The 18,215-nt window shown below is 43.3% G+C and overlaps 1 protein-coding gene and 2 long non-coding RNA genes across 14 annotated transcripts in view; 1 reads left to right on the top strand and 2 right to left on the bottom strand.

The window, feature by feature from the left end:
- Positions 1-18,215, top strand: part of LOC144513016 (histone deacetylase 4-like) — a 57,292-nt gene that overhangs the window by 29,337 nt on the left and 9,740 nt on the right. For all 12 annotated transcript variants that reach the window (XM_078244068.1, XM_078244070.1, XM_078244067.1 and 9 more), the window contains 10 exons: positions 187-337; positions 1,622-1,745; positions 3,568-3,686; positions 9,746-9,874; positions 10,030-10,139; positions 11,005-11,139; positions 11,304-11,496; positions 13,211-13,434; positions 16,576-16,794; positions 17,191-17,386. In XM_078244068.1, the coding sequence (XP_078100194.1) occupies positions 187-337; positions 1,622-1,745; positions 3,568-3,686; positions 9,746-9,874; positions 10,030-10,139; positions 11,005-11,139; positions 11,304-11,496; positions 13,211-13,434; positions 16,576-16,794; positions 17,191-17,386 (1,600 nt within the window). The remainder of the gene's footprint in view (positions 1-186; positions 338-1,621; positions 1,746-3,567; positions 3,687-9,745; positions 9,875-10,029; positions 10,140-11,004; positions 11,140-11,303; positions 11,497-13,210; positions 13,435-16,575; positions 16,795-17,190; positions 17,387-18,215) is intronic.
- LOC144513019 (uncharacterized) lies at positions 232-1,628 on the bottom strand. Its single transcript, XR_013501066.1, has 3 exons — positions 1,449-1,628; positions 1,280-1,352; positions 232-309 (listed from the first exon to the last, which is right to left on the bottom strand). It is a non-coding gene; the product is annotated as an uncharacterized LOC144513019 (long non-coding RNA).
- Positions 13,580-17,214, bottom strand: LOC144513018 (uncharacterized). Its single transcript, XR_013501065.1, has 2 exons — positions 17,126-17,214; positions 13,580-14,519 (listed from the first exon to the last, which is right to left on the bottom strand). It is a non-coding gene; the product is annotated as an uncharacterized LOC144513018 (long non-coding RNA).

Here is an 18,215-nt window from a genome sequence, read left to right as displayed (position 1 = left end):
GAATGAAAGAATGACATTTAGATCAGAAAACGAGAAGATATCTTGTTGGAAGCGGTTTTAATGTCGCAGCTAAGACCGCTTAAGAAGTGTCTCCTGATATACAGGGTTTGCAAAAAAAAAAGTTTAAATATATGGTTGGATGTTGGAGTTTTTTTGCTGACATGATTCTGATGTTTCTTCCTACAGCAGCAGCAAGAGCTTCTGGCATTGAAGCACCAGCAGGAGCTGCTGGAGCACCAGAGGAAGATGGAGAACCACCGGCTAGAGCAGGAGCTGGAGAAGCAGCAGAGGGAGCAGAAGCTGCTGCTTCTGAAGAACAAGGAGAGGGGACAGGAGAGTAAGTTGCACAAACATTACTGAAACAAGATGCTCTATTAAAGAAGCACTCAATCCAAAGCTACTTTTTCTTTTTCTTCCACCAGACACCCTTTGGAACAGAAACCAACTAAAACCTGTTTTTTTTTTATTTAGATAGTAAGATTTTTTTAGTTTGTTCTCACCCTTTATGCAACATGCATTCACACATTGCCTCCTAAAGAGCAGCAGCAAATATTGGAGGAAAAGAAAACCATGTCCCCCCTGTCCCCCCTGTCCCCAGTGGAAATTACGCCCTAGCCCCAGACCACTGCTGACTATAGACAAAAGGTTTAGTTCCTCACCTGTTTGGTGGCATCAGATGGGGGTCTGAACTGCTTAGCAAAAACTCTCAATTCTAAAATGCTTCATGGTTGAAAGGACCGTTGAGATCAGTATTCACAGTGTGTGTGTGTGTGTGTGTGTGTGTGTGTGTGTGTGTGTTTGCATTTCTGTGTATTTCCATTTTACTTGGAGAACATGTGTATTTACTGTGGTAAACGAGCTGTATTAGCTGGTGGCCTTGGTGGAGGCTAAGCCAAGTTATTACCGCTGCCTGCTGGATGTCTCTCAACAGTTCATTGAAAGCGAGTGGACAGGAGTCCTTGAGAGCAGTTTACACACTATGTGGAAAGTGGTTACACATCGAGGCTGCATCTGTGCGAGTCGATTGTGTGTGTGTGTGTGTGTGTGTGTGTGTGTGTGTGTGTGTGTGTGTGTGTGTGTGTGTGTGTGTGTGTGTGTGTAATTAGATAATTTACAATTTCTCACGCTGGAGTAGCTGAATCGCAGAGAATGTTTTGTGTGTTTGATTCATCAACTGATATTGTAGTGTAGTGTCCACCATGTAATAAAGGCAAAAGTGTGTCTCCCCCTCAAAATAAAAAAAAAACTGTCCACATTGTTGTCATTAAAAAAACCTTACAAAGTCATGCTGTGCAGCCAAATTTTGGAAGCCAACGTTTCCTTCCTCCTACGTTGTCTTGATTTATTTCAACCTGAAGGGAAATAAAATGATGATGTTGAGTAAAAAAAAAAAGAAAAGAAAAAGAAAACGTGTTGAGTATAATTATGATGAGACATTTGAATCATACCTGCAGACTGCAAGACAGTATGTGCCAACTGCCCATGATAACTTGTCAGTCAGTCAGTTCTTGTCGCCAATTCTGGCCCTCCAGAGGATTTACGTGTCCTAAAGCATTTGTGGGATTTCATTTTTCTGCCAGTTGCCGTGTATCACCCTTCTTTCTACATCTTCACTCCTTAGGTGCAGTGGCGAGTACTGAGGTGAAGATGCGGCTCCAGGAGTTTGTCCTGAACAAGAAGAAGGCCCTGGCCCAGCGGAGCCTCAACCAAGGAGGCCTCCACAATGACGCTCCCTACTGGTACCGGTGAGGGACAGTTATTGCTTGATCAAAGAGAGATAGAGAAGAAAAGCAGAGATTTAGAGCTGCATTTAGATTTTAACTCTAGCTATCACCTGTCTCACATTGAGAAGTCACTATCAATCCTGTCAGTTGGAATGCCATGGCATTCTGTTTTTATATTCCAATTCTTTGTAATGATTTTAAGCAGCAAATAACAGCAGAAGCTAACTGCAGGTCATTACATGTTTAGATGGTGTCTGCAGCTGAATTATGTATTGGATTGTGTCTTAATCTATCAGAGAGCTTCCCCTCTACCTCACCTGCCACACTGTGTTAGCCTGATGGAGAGATGGATTGAGCAGGGCTATAAAACAGAGATGGGAATACACATGCATACACATACGCATACACATACATATACACATACACATACACATATGCATACACATACATATACACATACACATACGCATACACATACATACACATACACATACACCTACATACACACACACACACACACACACACACACACACACACATATATACACATATGCATACACATACACTTACACATACACACACACACATGTATACACATACGCATACACATACACATACATACACACACGCACACACACACACACACACACATGTATACACATACGCATACACACACACATACGCATACACATTCACGTACACGATATGCAGGATATTGAAACCTGATGATAGAGGCTCCTACACTTAAGGCTCGGCCTTGAATGTTTTTGTAGCATCTCTGGAACCCTTTTGCAGGTGTGTACACTTGCTATATCCCCCTTTGTTTGCTCTCGTAGTCACCTGTCATGTGCTTTCATTGTCTGAGTTACATGGAAACATGGTTATATAAACCAATTGATAATGGCCATGTCCTACTTTTGCAGTTTTTGAATGGAAGTTGACTGACTGAAATACTCCATCTCTTTTAGTATGTGTACTTCTTGCTTGTCTAATGGGAGAGAGTGTTGGTCTCCCTGGATTGCTGTGGTAGAGGAGGTATTAAGTAAAAGTAGGAATACAAAAATGTAGAAAATACTCCATTACAAGTTAGCATCCTGTTTTAGAAGCTGATCATATGTTTTGTATGAAAAATAATTTCTAATAGCTGTCAGATCAGTGTAGTGGAGTAAAAAAGTACAACTTTTGATATGTATTTGAGTATAAAAAGTAGCAACAAATTTAAATCTAAGATTTAAGCGTCACCTGACACAACCTAACATATTTTGACATCATAGTTGAACAGTGGACATCATTTACAAATTATGTTCTCCATGATTATGTATATTTAATTTAGCACAATAAAAGCATTAAAACCGTAACATGCAAGTAGATAACCAAAGACATAACGTTGCATAATCTTGATGTGTGACCCAGTGAAACACCCACACATGTTGACTTTTAACAGCTCAAAGTGATGCAAACTTTTTCTTTCTATATCTGCCTGTCTCTTCTTTTCTATGCCTTTCTCACTCCACTCATTGGACTCATCTGCCCCCTCAGTTTTGGAAGAGAACATGTACATGAGAAGTGTACATCCGCTGCTCAGGAACATGCATTTGGTCCGAAGCCAACTCGGCTTAATTTTGCCTACAAACACCACCTTATTCTGTAGGCAGTGAACAGATGGCAGCACATGTCTGCAGCTTTGCCAAGGGATTTGCATGATGTGTTAATCAGACAGATCTTTGACAGCTATAAAGTTAGTTACTTTGTTTGGATTACTTATTCGGTCACATGTCCACTAAGTGGCCACATAATTTTGTGATCTTGGTGGCATCTTTAATACTGTGTTTTTGTTCTATAGAAAAACCCAGCACAGCTCCCTGGACCAGAGCTCACCTCCACAGACTGGTCTGTCCACCTACAACCACCCTGTGCTGGGTGTCTACAACCCCCGGGATGACTTCCCACTGCGAAAGACTGGTACATCACATACAAACACACACACACACACACACACACACACACACACGCGCTTACACATTTAGTTTTTGGCAGTGCAGAGCTGTCTATTTCCTCCTATGCAAGCTCACGTTCAGAGAGGATTACACACAAACACTTGCAACTGAAACATCCAGTAGCTGCTATGCAGACTCACGTCTAACATAATTTAGATGGCATCAGAGCTCTGCACCATTAATCACATCCACATTAGGCTGTCAGGGTCTCCCAGCATACCCCACATGAGAGTGTTCAAGAGAGTCGAAGTGTAGGTGGTTCAAGAGTTCATTTGAGTGAGACAGTTTTTTTTTAAACATTTTAGCACCTGACGTTTTATTAGGTTTTAATAGTTCCTGATCCTCAGGGGTTGTTTAAACTCAGCTATTGTTCAGCAACATCCTAAGAAACTTAATTTTAACACTGACAGTGTTATTAGATATCTATATCAAAAGAATTTGGAGAGAGCAGTATATAAATTTAACTCAGAGTCTATCAGATTTGAGGCATTCAGCAGCACTCTGATGCTTGCTGTTGTACTATTTTGTGTTGCCGGACTTTTCTGCTGCCTTTAATTTGTTTGATGATTGCATATTAAAACTAAATGCCTCTGACAGATCCTATTTGAGGGCTGTGTCAGTTGGGAACATCTCCTTTTGCAGTGCAACGATTACTTTTGGGGGTTCCCCAGGGCTCTATTATTGGCCCTTTATTGTTTTCAATCTGCATGATACCTCAGGGTCAAGTAATTCACAAAGCAATATTTCTTTTCACTGTTATGCTGATGATACACACATAGTAAACCCATTAGACCTCTCCTTGGTTTACTCACTGTCTTAGAGATGTCAAATCTGGCACGTGCAATATTTTTTTTTATAGTAAATGCTGATAAAAACCTTTTGGGCCTAAAACAACTATATAACATGCTAGTTTTGATCTGCTTTTATTGGGTTAATGCTACAAGAAGGACATATTTCGGTGGTTTTTCATGACACAACTCTTTCAGCTTGTTAAAAACGCAGCCAACACATTTCAACCAACAGGAGGCCATAAATCCTTGGGTGGTTTTTGAGTCCGATTTAAATGTCATTTGCTGTATTTTCCAAGAAATTAATTGCCCACCACCTTCCGCTTCAAAAACACAGCAGGCAGTGGGAATTACAACATCTGATTTTAAATTGGCTTTTAATTTGTTCTGCTTTCACTTTTACTGTTATCTTATCGCCCTTTCATCTGTTACGAACTTTGTAATGTTGTGCTACATATACAGTAAGTAAAGGTGATAAACAGAGTGCACTTGTACCCCAAAACACAGCTGCTTCAAGCAGTAACTTTACCACCTCACAGAGCACCATGTTTTCCTTTAAATGGGTAACAAATCTTGTCAAAAGTTATTAGAGCGGCTCCATCGCTACAGAATGCACCACACTGACATAAAGTTTTCTCTGGCCTACAGTGTGTGTGTGTGTGTGTAAAGTGCGAGTGGTGTGTGCGGTGGTGTAGCTGTGAAGCAGCGGTCGTCTTACAGTGCAATTATTCACTTAGCGCGGAGGCAGGCGGCTACAGCCAGCGCTCGAGTCCTGTTGACTCTGAGTGCTGGCTACAACAGCAGAAAGACCACAGTCGACACTGGCCCACACAGCTACATTCCACCCTGGGAGAGGAGAAGAAGACGGAGAGAGGGAAGAAGAAAGGAGAAATTGAGGAGTGAAAAGTAGAGATGATAGAGCAGTGATAATAAGGGGGATGGAGAGAGGAAGATGAGAAGTGGAGAAGCTTTTGGTGGCTTCATTGACCATTAAAATGACCTCAAGGAACGTGAAACCTCAAAACATTTGAGGCGTAGGACGGAAAAAGTGTTGGTTTCTTTTCAAAAGCAGAGCAATAGAAGATGAGAGTACAGAATACGGGAGCTGGCAAGCAGGATTTAAACTAAATCCAGCAAGTGGCACGATGATGCCACACTCCCGAAAACTATCTTTATGTATAGAAAAAAACAAAAAAAGAATGTCTCTGGAGTGTGAGTTCGTCCCTTGATTTCTATAAGGCTGGGGATTGTGTTTGCCTGTCTGCCTGAGAGGAGAGAACCTGTGCCACCCTGATATTTGCCCTCAGCGATGACGTGCTTTGCGGGGTTTACTTATGGTAATGCCAGCTCGGGAGAGGTTAGAGGCTCTTTCATATCACCGCCTGGCCACAAAGTAGCTCCCAGCAACGGTCAAAGGAAGCAACAGCGCTCTTTTGTGCATCTCCCATCTCCTCTTTTACATTTTAGAAATTTTGTGTAGCCAACACTCTTTATCCACAGCACAATGACAACAGTGGAAAAAAGAGTTGCGTGACAAGAGGTGCTTTTTGAATTCCTGAGTCTAATGGATGCCTTTAAAATCATTAACTCTTCGTGCACAGTAAACATTTCAGGGTGAGAGAGCATCACATGAACTTACAATGTGCCTTGTCTGGTGCATGTTTTCACGCATACATGAATGCCTCTGAAAGATGTAGACGGGATGGGAAAGTTTGATGCCCTTTGACTTGCTGTGCTCTCTGATGAGCAAGACATACTGTTCCTGTCTTTTCACTGATGATGTGTTTTTTTTTTTGTAGTCTAACTGGGGCAGCCAGTCCTGTACATGGACACAATAGCACATAGGCAGACTGGTACTGGATGGTACATTGCGTCGGTTGATAACCAGACTGAGCAGCTCAACCGTGAATACAAAGCAACATGCGGCTGTCTGAATACAGGATGTCACTTACATTAGCATGCCAACAATGCACCATCTGTGCATTGATATCATGTGTGATTGTATGTGCTCATGCATCCATAATAACTTGTGTGTTGCAATATCAAGGTTATCACATTATCATGTTCAGCAATGATCATGACCAGAGATGTTTAACAAAGTTTCTTCTTTAGAAAGTTAGACGCTTTATGAAAATTGAAATAAACTAAGTAAACATTTGGCTCATCTTCATGGACATACCTTCAGCTTTTATTCTCTGTGCATTCATATAAAACCTTTTCTATTAAACTTTCATTTTAGGTTTTACAAAATCAGACCACAGTAACTACAGAAACGGTAAAGTTTAGAACAAGGGTTTGAAGTTTGGATGCTGCTTAGCTAAAAGTGTGTAACAGCTATATAAGCTTATAAGCTTTTTAGGATGAATATCCCCCAAAAGGAAAAATGAGTGAATGTCAGATAACAGCAGGTACTGTACTGTAGTATGTTGTAAAACTAAAAGTAGCAGGACTTGTTTATCAGTGTTTACTTTTTCTCTATTATAATAACATTTAGCTGCTGCCTTATTAATGTGGTATAATAAATTGAATTAGTGTCAGCACATCAAAATTGATTTTTTTCAATCGCAGGAAACGGGTTGAAAATAGTCGGTAAGCTATCTTTATGTAAGTCTAGCTGTGGATTGCTTCTTTTGTAGTTCCCACTAATGTTACATGTTGCTTTTATGGAAAATTGCAAATTTTTATGGCATATTCATTTTAATATGGTAAAACAGATTCTGGTCTTAACTGAATTTTGACAAAATATTGAGTTATTACGTTTTGGCTTTGTTGGGGGTAACTGTCCTAGATTTTAAAGGCCCTTGTAAATACTTCCATCTTCATTGTTTTCTAAGACCTGAAAATCAAATTCAGGGACAGGGAGCCTCGGAAATGCTCATTTGTGGTAGATTGACTCCAACGACTCCTGCCATCAACATTTATTGGTTTGACTCCATCTGGACTGATCAGTCCCTCCCACTTTATGCTACTGTACTGTATCTTCACACTTCGTAGTTCACACTTCACTCTTTTCCACACATTTATTTTTATGTGACACTGTGAATGGGCACAAGTGTTTGATTAATGTTTCCTAAAAGAATTTTTCTGTGTTTTTTTTCAGAGTTTGGTCTAGGTAGTGTTTCAGTATTTGTACCCTCGGTTTAAAATATAGTACCGCACTAATCTGGCTTATGTCATAATCGGGGTTAGTGATGTACCACATTTGGATTTAGCTCTCCTTTTGATGATTAAAAATTGGATAATGAATAGTGCAATTATCCAAGGCTGCTGATTGGCAGGGCAGAGTAAACAGAGCATTAGCCTCCATAGCTGGAGCCAAGGTGACATGCCGTTCCCTTCTCCTTGTCTCCATTCACAACTCTGTGACAGCGTTTACAAAAGAACCAAAAGGCCTTTGGGCAGTAAGACATGGCTCCCAAATTGGAGCTAATTGCTTTTTAGCCGCAATGTTGTAAGGGAAAGAATCAGAATTTGGCATTTTCAGATAAGAGGGAGGAATTGGACGGTAAATGGCTAGCGTCATGTAACAGTTTGTCCACCAAACAGGTTTCGTAACAGAGCGGCTCTGTGGAACACGCTCCACGACAGATTGATGTGCGGAGCTCCCAGTTTTAGTTGAAAGCCTGTGAGACTGTAGCTCAGGTAACTCTCCCACCCTTTTGATTGATTCGTCCAAAGCTGCACTTATCTGTTAAACATCAAGGAGGCTTGACACGAGTGTCGGCGTCTGAGTTGGAGTTGGCGAGAATCAAAAGTCGCCGAGTTATCAGAGGCGATAGAAGTAGATGACAATGTTGTAATTTCATAGTTGAAATGGCACACTGCAGTTCAACGTGCTGTACATGAGAGGGTTAATCTAAAAATATCAAATTAAGTTTCTACAGAGAGACATTTATTCACACAAATAACAGGTTGTCAGGCTGCAACAAGTACCAGTCACACACCACGTTATAAGTAAAGCAGATAATTAGACGCATCATTAGGTGAGACTACATTTACATTACATTACATGTCATTTAGCTGACACTTTTAACCAAAGCGACTTACAATTGCTATACATTGTATGTGTCAGAGGCCGCACACCTCTGGAGCAACTAGGGGTTAAGGGTCTTGCTCAGGGACACATTGGTTGATGTAACGCAGTGGGAATTGATACCAGATCTCCCATCACCACCACATTTATCCTGGTTGGAGACACTTAACTTGCTCTGTTGAAATAATAAAAAGTTGGTGCATGCATAGAAGTTTTGTAATAAGTTATAATGAGCTTGGCAGGTATCTGAAATGACAGGATGTTACAAAGAATGTTCACAAATAAGAGGTATAGGAGTTGTCCTCAGCTGTATCTCCATGATGACACGCCTCAAAAATGGCCCCCCTTTTCCAGTGGTGGAATGTAACAAAGTACATTTACTCAAGTACTGTACTTAAGTACAAATTTGAGGTACTTGTACTTAGTCTTTTCTTTTCATGCCACTTTCTACTTCTACTCCGCTACATCTCAGAGAGAAATATTGTACTTTTTACTCCACTCCATTCATCTGACAGCTTTGGTTACTACAGTAGTTACTTTACAAATTAAGATTTTTGCACACAAAACATGTAGTTTATAAAATACGATGTTTTATTATAAATGAAACTACCCGACAATATAACGGCCTACAAATACAGCTGAAATGATTAGAAGATTAAGCACAGAACTGTTTTGATCGTTTCCAGTTTCTAACTTTCAATACTTTAGTACATTTTCCTGATGATACTTGCATATATAGCATCCTGGGAGTTGCTAATAATTAAGACTTTTAAAAAAAAAAAAAAATGCTTAAGCTTGTGAAAGACGTTTTAGCATCCAGTGAAGGCCAAGATGCTGATTAATTTCTCCCCTGCGGCAAATGAAATAGTTGGGAAACACAAAATACTTTTTTATATTTAGCATAAACCTTTCATAAACTTTTCACAAATTGAATTGAATTGCATTGCATACTTCTACTTAAGAAACATTTTCAATGCAGGACTTTTACTTGTCATTTTTTACAGTGTGGTATTAGCACTTTTACTTAGGTAAAGGATCTGAATACTTCTTCCACCACTGCCCTTTTCTGTTGAATCCACCATATACTGTAGCAGTTTTTTTAATGAACTAATGAATCAGTCATAATGTTTTGGGTCGTCTCTCTCTCTCTCTCTCTCTCTCTCTCTCTCTCTCTCTCTCTCTCTCTCTCCATTATTCCCTCAGCCTCGGAGCCTAACCTGAAGCTGCGCTCCAGGCTGAAGCAGAAAGTAAGCGAGCGGAGGAGCAGTCCGCTGCTGCGTCGTCGAGACAGCCCCATCACCACCGCCAAGAAACGCTCACTCGACATGGCAGGTTAGGGACACACATACAGTATATGCATCAGCTGTTTTTTTTTAGGCTGCTGTATTTTCTTGTGACTGTATTTGATTTGTGTGTGTGTGTGTGTGTGTGTGTGTGTGTGTGTGTGCGCGCGTGCGTGCGTGCGTGCGTGCGTGCGTGTGTTTCAGACTCTGCGTGTAGCAGCGCCCCCGGCTCAGGCCCAAGCTCCCCGAATAACAGCTCCAACAACATCCCCAATGAGAACGGCATCACTGTGTCAGTCTCCAACAGTATGGAGGTAATGCACACACACACACACACACACACACACACACACACACACACACACACACACACACACACACACACACACACACACACACACAGCAAGTAACTTGTCACTTCAGAGAACCCTAGGTTTAGACCGATATGTACTGTACATTTGCTCATATATGGAGCTGTTATTATGTTTATGTTACGCGAACATTATGGGAACCCTGCACTTTTTGTACAATTTATACAGTTTATTCTTAAATTCTTAGTTTCATTCTGTATTTAAAGTCCCCTCTATCACCCTCTAATCCTGAGTAGCATCCTGGGAGTTGCTAATAATTAAGACTGGCAACTTTTAAGCTTTTCAAAGACGTTTTAGCATCCAGTGAAGGCCAAGACGCTGATTAATTTCTCCCCTGCGGCAAATGAAATAGTTGGGAAACACAAAATACTTTTTATACTTTATATTTAGCATAAACCTTTCACAGCGTTTAAAGGTTATGCATCATGGCACAAAACATGAGCTCAAGTATAGACAGCCTCAGTTCAGTCCTTTGCTGTCAGAGTGGCTTTGCTCTTTTGTGTGGGCGCTGGGCTACAGGTGCTTGTCATTAGCCTGTAGACTTAGCAGCAGTGAGGGATGCTCAGGTGATATTTCTGCAGAGGAGGAAGACAGCCGAGGAGCTGGCTAGATGCTATTTGTGGTAGCCATTAGGGGCACTCAGGCAGTGTGGAGGAGGCTGATGGCCGTGACGATTTCACATCGCCAGTCGGGCACAGACGTAGCTCTTTCCCCAGGTGTGGACTATCTACTGCTGCGGTGTTTGCCCCATGTGCTGTTCTTTTCTCATGATTCAAACCCAGATAAATCATTTAAATGTGCTTCCCAGACGTCTCTGGCCCAGAGGCTGTGCGGCGGTGCTGAGCGTGGCTCCATTAACCAGCTGTCCCTCTACACTTCACCATCTTTACCCAACATCACCCTGGGGCTGCCCGCCACTGCCACGTCCACTGCTGCTTCCAATGTAAGCAGGGAACTGCTGCCAAGCTGGCGAAATTACTTGCAGACTGTTTTATCTGTGAATTTGTTTATCTGGAGTGTACTGTCTGTGACCATTTATTGAAAGTCAGCCCTCTCTCTCTCTCTCTCTCTCTCTCTCTCTCTCTCTCTCTCTCTCTCTTTTTCAAGGTGACTTCGGCCCAGCAGGATGGAGGTCTGCAGCCGGCCCTCTCCCTGAGCCCTCCTTTCCTCTCCGGCGGCCACTTGACCCCCTACCTGGCCGAGGCCGGAGCGGGAACAGGCGGGCACGGCGCGCACAGTCCACTGCTTCAACACATGGTGCTCATGGACCAGAGCCCGGCACAGAGCCCCCTGGTGACAGGTCCGTGTAGTAATGGATGTTTTATTAAAGCTAGTGACTGATATTCATAAATGTGACAATGGTAGCTCTATTCATGGTAGTAGCTTTGGTAAAATTGATGGTAATGAGAGCAAATCACCAAAGACAACACTGACTAAAAGTTATAGTATTCAGTTTGGAGATGTGTGTCCGTGGTACACTGTGTGCCACCTCACACTGACAGACGTCCATTCACTAGCTCAAACTAATGAGCTCCTTTCATATGTCAGCGTATGCTATGAGAGTGTGACATAGTTGCATTGTGCACCCTTTTCCCATCAGCTCATTCATTACTACCACTTTGCTGCTATTTTCAGCGGGACACTAGCAGTGAATGGGCAATGACGCACACATGGACGCATGCATGTGTGTAATCCACGCACAATGACGTACAGACAAGGACGTGTGCACACCCACACATAGGCCGTAACAAGTTGCTGAGTTCTCAGCTCAGACAAGTAGTCATGTTTTCAGCCACCAAAAAAACCTCTCGATATTCAAGCACCATGCTTCATATCAGCTTCTGTATATGATGCACTGTAAATTGACTAATCTGTTCACTTTTCCCTGCTAGTATCATCACAATAGAAGAATCGCAGTATGGCAGCACAGATGGCAGTTTTTATGTGGCTCACAAATACATCTGCCGACTCATCTTAAATCCAACACCAATAAGAGTGAAATTAGGAAGCCATTTGTTGATGTTGAACAACATCATATATTTATCTTGCATTTTAGGAATTCAACTGGCATCAATGCAGCTTACATTAACAGGTCAGGGGTCTTTCTCAGTGTCCTCTGACCACTCAAGGCTCGAAAAGACAATATAAACCCCTCCTGACTCGACAAGCACGCGAAACATCCACCTTTGCTTTCAATTTTCAATCTGGAAAAAGGTGGTCGGCTGTTCTGAAAATGTCAAATTTCTTCAAAGTAGTCGCCAAAATAAACCTTGCAGACAGAGGCTCATGCATCATTATGACACCTAGTCTAAATACTTCATAAGGTTCTGGGTTTTTGGAGCGGCGGCAAGTCAGGTCATCATCAAAACACTCACCATTGAGCACTGTAGCTTTCCTACATGGCTTCGGCCCAAGGTTTAGCAAGATCTACCTTCCCAAAACTAAAACACTTCATTCAGATCTTAAAGCTAAAATGAAGCTGAATTATTGGGGTCACTGAAATGACGTGGGACAAAATGAGATTGACCATGACTTCTTTGTAGCCACGTATTTAAAGTGTACGTAGATTTTTATTTATTTTTTTGCAGATTTACAGTCAAAAGCAGTCCTCGTTGTTGTGTCCGATCAGTGATGCAACAGTCAAAGTACGATGTCATAACAAAAGTCCAAAGAATGGAAAATTGTTGAATAAAATGTCCCGTAAGTTTACTTGCTAACAAAGGCACTGGAAATGTACTAATCCCAGGTTTCACTGGGAGAAGGATGCATCGTGTTGAAACAGTACTATCACTTATATAGTACAGACAAAGTGCAGAAATTGAAAGCCTTTGTGCCTAATCGAACATACAACATGAAGCAGACAGCCTGTGTTATGTAGATTGAAACAATGCAGTCTCTGTTCTTGTTTTTCTTGAGAAATGAGCTGTCTCCCATACGAGGATACGAGTTTACACTCTGTGGTCTTGGGTTTCACCTCGTCTAGTAACTGAAGTCCTCCTGCTTTGTGTCTCAAGGTGTGAGCGGCCTGTCTATGTCGCCAGCGGCATCCATGGCCAAGCTGCAGCGGCAGCACCGGCCACTGGGGCGGACCCAGTCGGCCCCCCTGCCCCAAGGGAGCGCCGCGCAGGCTCACGCCCAAGCCCTGGCCCTGCAGCAGCTGGTGGTGCAACAGCAGCACCAGCAGTTCCTGGAGAAGCACAAGCAGCAGTTTCAGCAGCAGCAGCTCCACCTCAACAAGGTGAGCGCTGGAGAATCTATCTTTGACTTCCCTTCTCCTCTACTTTCTGCCGCCACGTTCAAGGTTCTTTATTTGTCATGCGGACAACAATAACAGAAGTCGAGGTACAGAAGTGTTCGTTGGCAATAAAAATCTTAGGCCTCAGGCCCCTCCAACAATGCTCATTTAATAACCAAAAAAAAGACACAAAACACACAAGTAAAAGCAAACTCTGAATCTAAGAAGAACAAAAAAGGTGCTAGTTATGAAATAGGGCTAAAATATAAACAAAATATCTATGAAGTAATACAATTCTATAATACATTTGTGTACTTTGAAGAAGTGAAAACACACAGTGACAGTGACTTTTAAACAAAGTTTAAGACGAAAAAATGGGCAACACCCGCAAACAAGTTCACGGCTATTTTAATGTGCACAGTGCCATGGATACGCATCGCTAAGCCTCTGTCCTGATTGACAGGTGGGCGTGTAGCCACGCCCCCTAAAGCATCCCCTGCTTTATAGTCCACTTTAAAATAAATGGGAGCATAATTTACAAAATGAACATCATGCTGTAGCTGAAGCTGCAGCTGAAGAAGACTTGAACGTACCGAGTGAGGCCATAAACTCATTATGAAAATGTGTATTGAGGTAATAAATCAAGTGAGAAGTAGGGTCATTTTCCCAAAGACCTCTATAGAAACGGACTTCTTTTTGCAGCCAGTGGATTCGCCCCCCTGCTTGAAATGAGATCAAAAAACCGTATGGCCTGTTAGATGAAGCTGTCCCTGAGCCTGGTGGTGCGGTGGTGTCGTTTTGCTGTCGGCAGCAGGCAGGACAGTTTGTGGCTGGGGGGTGGGTTTTGCGTCTCTGATCATCTGTATTGCTTTCTTCATGCACTGCTGGGTGTAGAGGTCCCCCTTGGATGGCAGCTCCGTCCTGGTGATGTGCTGAGCAGTTTTCACCACCCTCTGTAGAGCCTTACTAGGTGGTGATGCAGTCAGTCAGGATACTCTCCATGGTTCCCCCCGTAGAAGTTGCATCCAAGTATCCTGGAGTCCACCCACGTTGTTGTTAAAGCGTCAGAAAAAAAGGGTTTTCTGTACCTGGGCATCATGAAACATGTCAGGTTAAAAAATAACAAATCTTAAACTAGAACATTAAACCTCCAGTGTACATTTTCTATACTCCCATTGTTCAGTTTGAAAGCAAATGATGCTGACTGTACTAATGGGGGCAGGTGACGGAAGGGCCCGCAGATCTGACATCACATTCGAAAAGGTTGATCATTAATTAGGGCCACTGTGAGCCAACACAGCAGCTGTAGTGTAGTTGTTTGTGTAGGCGGCAGCCAGTAACACAGCCAATAACGGGTTGGCTGTGGATGTCTGTGAAGTCCTTTATTTTATTCTGCCGTTTCTCACTGTAGTATTTTTGTTTTGCGAGTAGGCAGAGGCAGGTATGGGTTAACATGTAAAGGTGTGTGTGTGTGTGTGTGTGTGTGTGTGTGTGTGTGTGTGTGTGTGTGTGTGTGTGTGTGTGTGTGAATATTTGCATCCAAGTCTCTGTGACTGTGGCCGAGACTGTTGCCACGGACTGCGGCGGTAACTGCGCTGCCATGGCAACAGAGTGGAAGCCTCTGCCTTATATGGTCAGGGAGGAAGCAAGCAGCCGTTGCTCTGTGGACTGGCTTTACCAATTCGAGCAGAGTACTCGCTGGAGGAGAGGTGGGTGAATGAAACAAGGGATTTCCTCTCCTCCGCCTCCGCCTCCCCTGCTCTGCTCTGCCCTTCTCTTCTCTTCTCTTTTCTCACTCCCTCCATATGTTTCAGAGCCCTCCAGTGGCTGCCTTTCACACAAACATCTCTATAACAGCCTCTGGCACGCCAAGCACAGATTCTGCAAGAGTTTTGTCAGGGCAAAAATTGAAAATCTCCACTTCAAACATTCTTTTATTCTGATGAATGAATCAGAATACAACAGTTTTTTTTTAATATAATGTGAGTCGTGGTTTTAGCCCCTTATATGTGAAGGTTTGCAGTTTATCTATGTTTATTGTCTCTTGAATCGGATTCTTTTGAATGAGAGCTGGTGAATGCTCGGACGTCAATGCTGCACTAGTCTATAACCACGATGTTCCACTTCCGGGATTGCTCGGCTGCCGTCGGAAATTCCGCCAGATTTCACTCTTTTCAGCCGGATGTCCGTTACCTTCCACTTTGTTTGCGTTGGCAATTTAAGCTGGATTTCTGAGGACTGTGGTTAACTGCTCCTCAGATCTCTGCAGGGTAAATCCAGACAGCTAGCTAGAGTATCTGTCCAATCTGAGTTTTCTGTCACACGACTAAACCAACCTTTGAACGTACACATGTTCCACCAAAACAAGTTCCTTCCAGAGGCACCAAGCTTTTCCCGGTGCTTAGCGCCGCCCCATGACGATTGTGATTGGTTTAAAGAAATGCCAATAAAGAGCACGTTTTTTTTCTCCTATGCCAGAATGCTGTGTGGACTAGCCAGACCCTCCTCCGCATCGCTGTGGAGGAAGGTCTGGCAATGCGAGACTAATGCTGCACTAGCTCTGTGCCAGGGGACCCAGAAGCTTACAGCTTTGGGAAACACACACCTGTATCTGAAAACCCACTCTTATGACGTCCAGAAAAAAAAATACTACTACTACTACTACTAAAATCATCTTTGTCTTTACATCGTAAAAACTCACACACTACGGAGACAAGTACTCCTCAGCCATGAATGGCACTTTGAATGGGACATGTCAGTGAAAGTGAATGAATAGCCAACTGACTCACTACTGGGTTAACAGCAGCCCCCCAGAATAAGTGGCTGAAAGGCAACATAACAGGGAGTGTGTCTCTGTTCAAACCAGACACATTTTGCCCCGGAGTACCGACGGCAGAGCAGCCACTCACATTAAATTAGAACGGATAGGTTTGAAATGAGCAAGACGCCAAATCTGGCTGAGTAGTCCAGATTAAGCTTGTCAAAAGGAGAATGCTCCAGAGAAAGGAGCGATATGCCGGAAATTTAATTCAGAAAAGTGTGTCTGTTGTTCTAAATGCAGCCTCACACGTCGGAGGGGATTTGTCACATCCTGCTGTTGGATTGTGAGATAATCTTCCCTTTCTCCTTTTCTGTGTCTCGCAGATGATGACCAAGCCCAGCGAGTCACCCGTGGGTCGCCAGCACCAGAGCCACCCGGAGGAGACGGAGGAGGAGCTGAGGGAACACCAGGATGGTGGAGCTCTGCCGCCGGGGGTCACCATCAAGCAGGAGCCCCCCGACCCACAGGAGCTGCAGGAGGAGGCGCTGCAGCAGCACATGGAGCGGGATAGGCAGGTGGAGCAGGAGCTGCTCTTCAGACAGGTAGAGGATGGGGGAGTTGGGAAAGAAGAGATTTCAATATTGACCAAAACCATCGTGATTATTATTTTTTTTCTTTCCATAATCGAGCAGCCCTAGTTGGACAGGTAGGAAGAAGTAGAAACAAAGAGACATGAATGTATTAAGGGCTACTCTTTGTCCTACGACATGTCTGTGATTAAATGCCCAGGGGGAATCGAAGCTGTATCATTTGTTATGGCTGCCATCTTTTGGCCGTAAGTTGTACTTGCAATATAGAATATATTGAAGGAATTCTTCTCCCCCACCCCCGTAGTCCCTTGATGCGTTTACATTTTAGGTGTAAACAACTCACCATGACAACTGTATAATTCATCTTCTTTCTTTATGCATCTGTGTTTCCTCTGTGTGTGTGAGCAGCAGGCCCTGTTGTTGGAGCAGCAGCGGATTCATCAGCTGAGAAACTATCAGGCCTCCATGGAGGCTGCCGGCCTGTCCATCTCCTTCCCAGGACACCGCCCCCTGTCCAGGGCCCAGTCGTCTCCGGCCTCAGCCTCCTCCTTCCCAATCAGCGTCCCGGCCCCCGACCCTCCCGTCAAACCCCGCTTCACCACAGGTCGGTGTCACCACCCTCTTTCTTTGAACTCGTTCAAGTTTCACTTTCACTTTCAAATAAACCGTTTAGCTGCTGTCAATTTGATACAGTAGCCTCCCTCTGGTCTGCGTAAAACATTCATTTGAGACACTTTTGGCTTTGAATTTCACTGCCTTTCTTAACGCACTGGGGACTGAAAGGACACATTTCCTTCCAAAAAAAAACAAAAAAAAAACAGGAATTGGCCAAAAAGTGGTATAATGGTTCCCGCCTCCATCTGGTAGCCGTAATAATAGAGCTAGAGGAGCTTATCTTGCCAAAACCATTTCTCACATTACGTTTTCTTCCTCTCAGAGAGCTGACTCTTTCAACAGGGGGTCCAGGGCCCCTAGGGGGGTCCTCAAAGACAGTGCAGGGTGGCCTCCAAATTATTGTTAATTTTTGTCTTAACATGAATCCAACATATTGTTAGCAGACATAAATCCCCACTGCTAACTGTCCCATAGGTAAGGTAGTCACTATGGCGCTTACCCACTGCTAGTACCAGCTCTGCTCAGCTTGGCTGGGCTCGGCTTGGCTCGGCCGCGGTGCCCTGTCCTCCATTTTCCATTGCAGATTTCGTACCGCCTCATGCGTGAGGCGAGCGTGGCTGGTCGTCATAGCGACACAGAACGTGGAAGGTGTGTGGTTTTTGACTCTCGGCATGTGGCTATTGCCACAGCCAGAAGACACATTTTGTTTCAAATGAAGCTGGAGGCAGCAACAAAAAAGTACCAGGTACTTTTTTTCATAATGGAAAAACAAAAAAGGCGAGTAGAGATTAAAAGTCATTTATGAGTAAAGAATGAGG

This window comes from Sander vitreus, chromosome 24, assembly GCF_031162955.1.
Source record: "Sander vitreus isolate 19-12246 chromosome 24, sanVit1, whole genome shotgun sequence".
NCBI classification, from domain to species: domain Eukaryota; kingdom Metazoa; phylum Chordata; class Actinopteri; order Perciformes; family Percidae; genus Sander; species Sander vitreus.
Note: the sequence above shows the minus strand (reverse complement) of the source record. Positions and strands in the feature narration are given on the sequence as shown.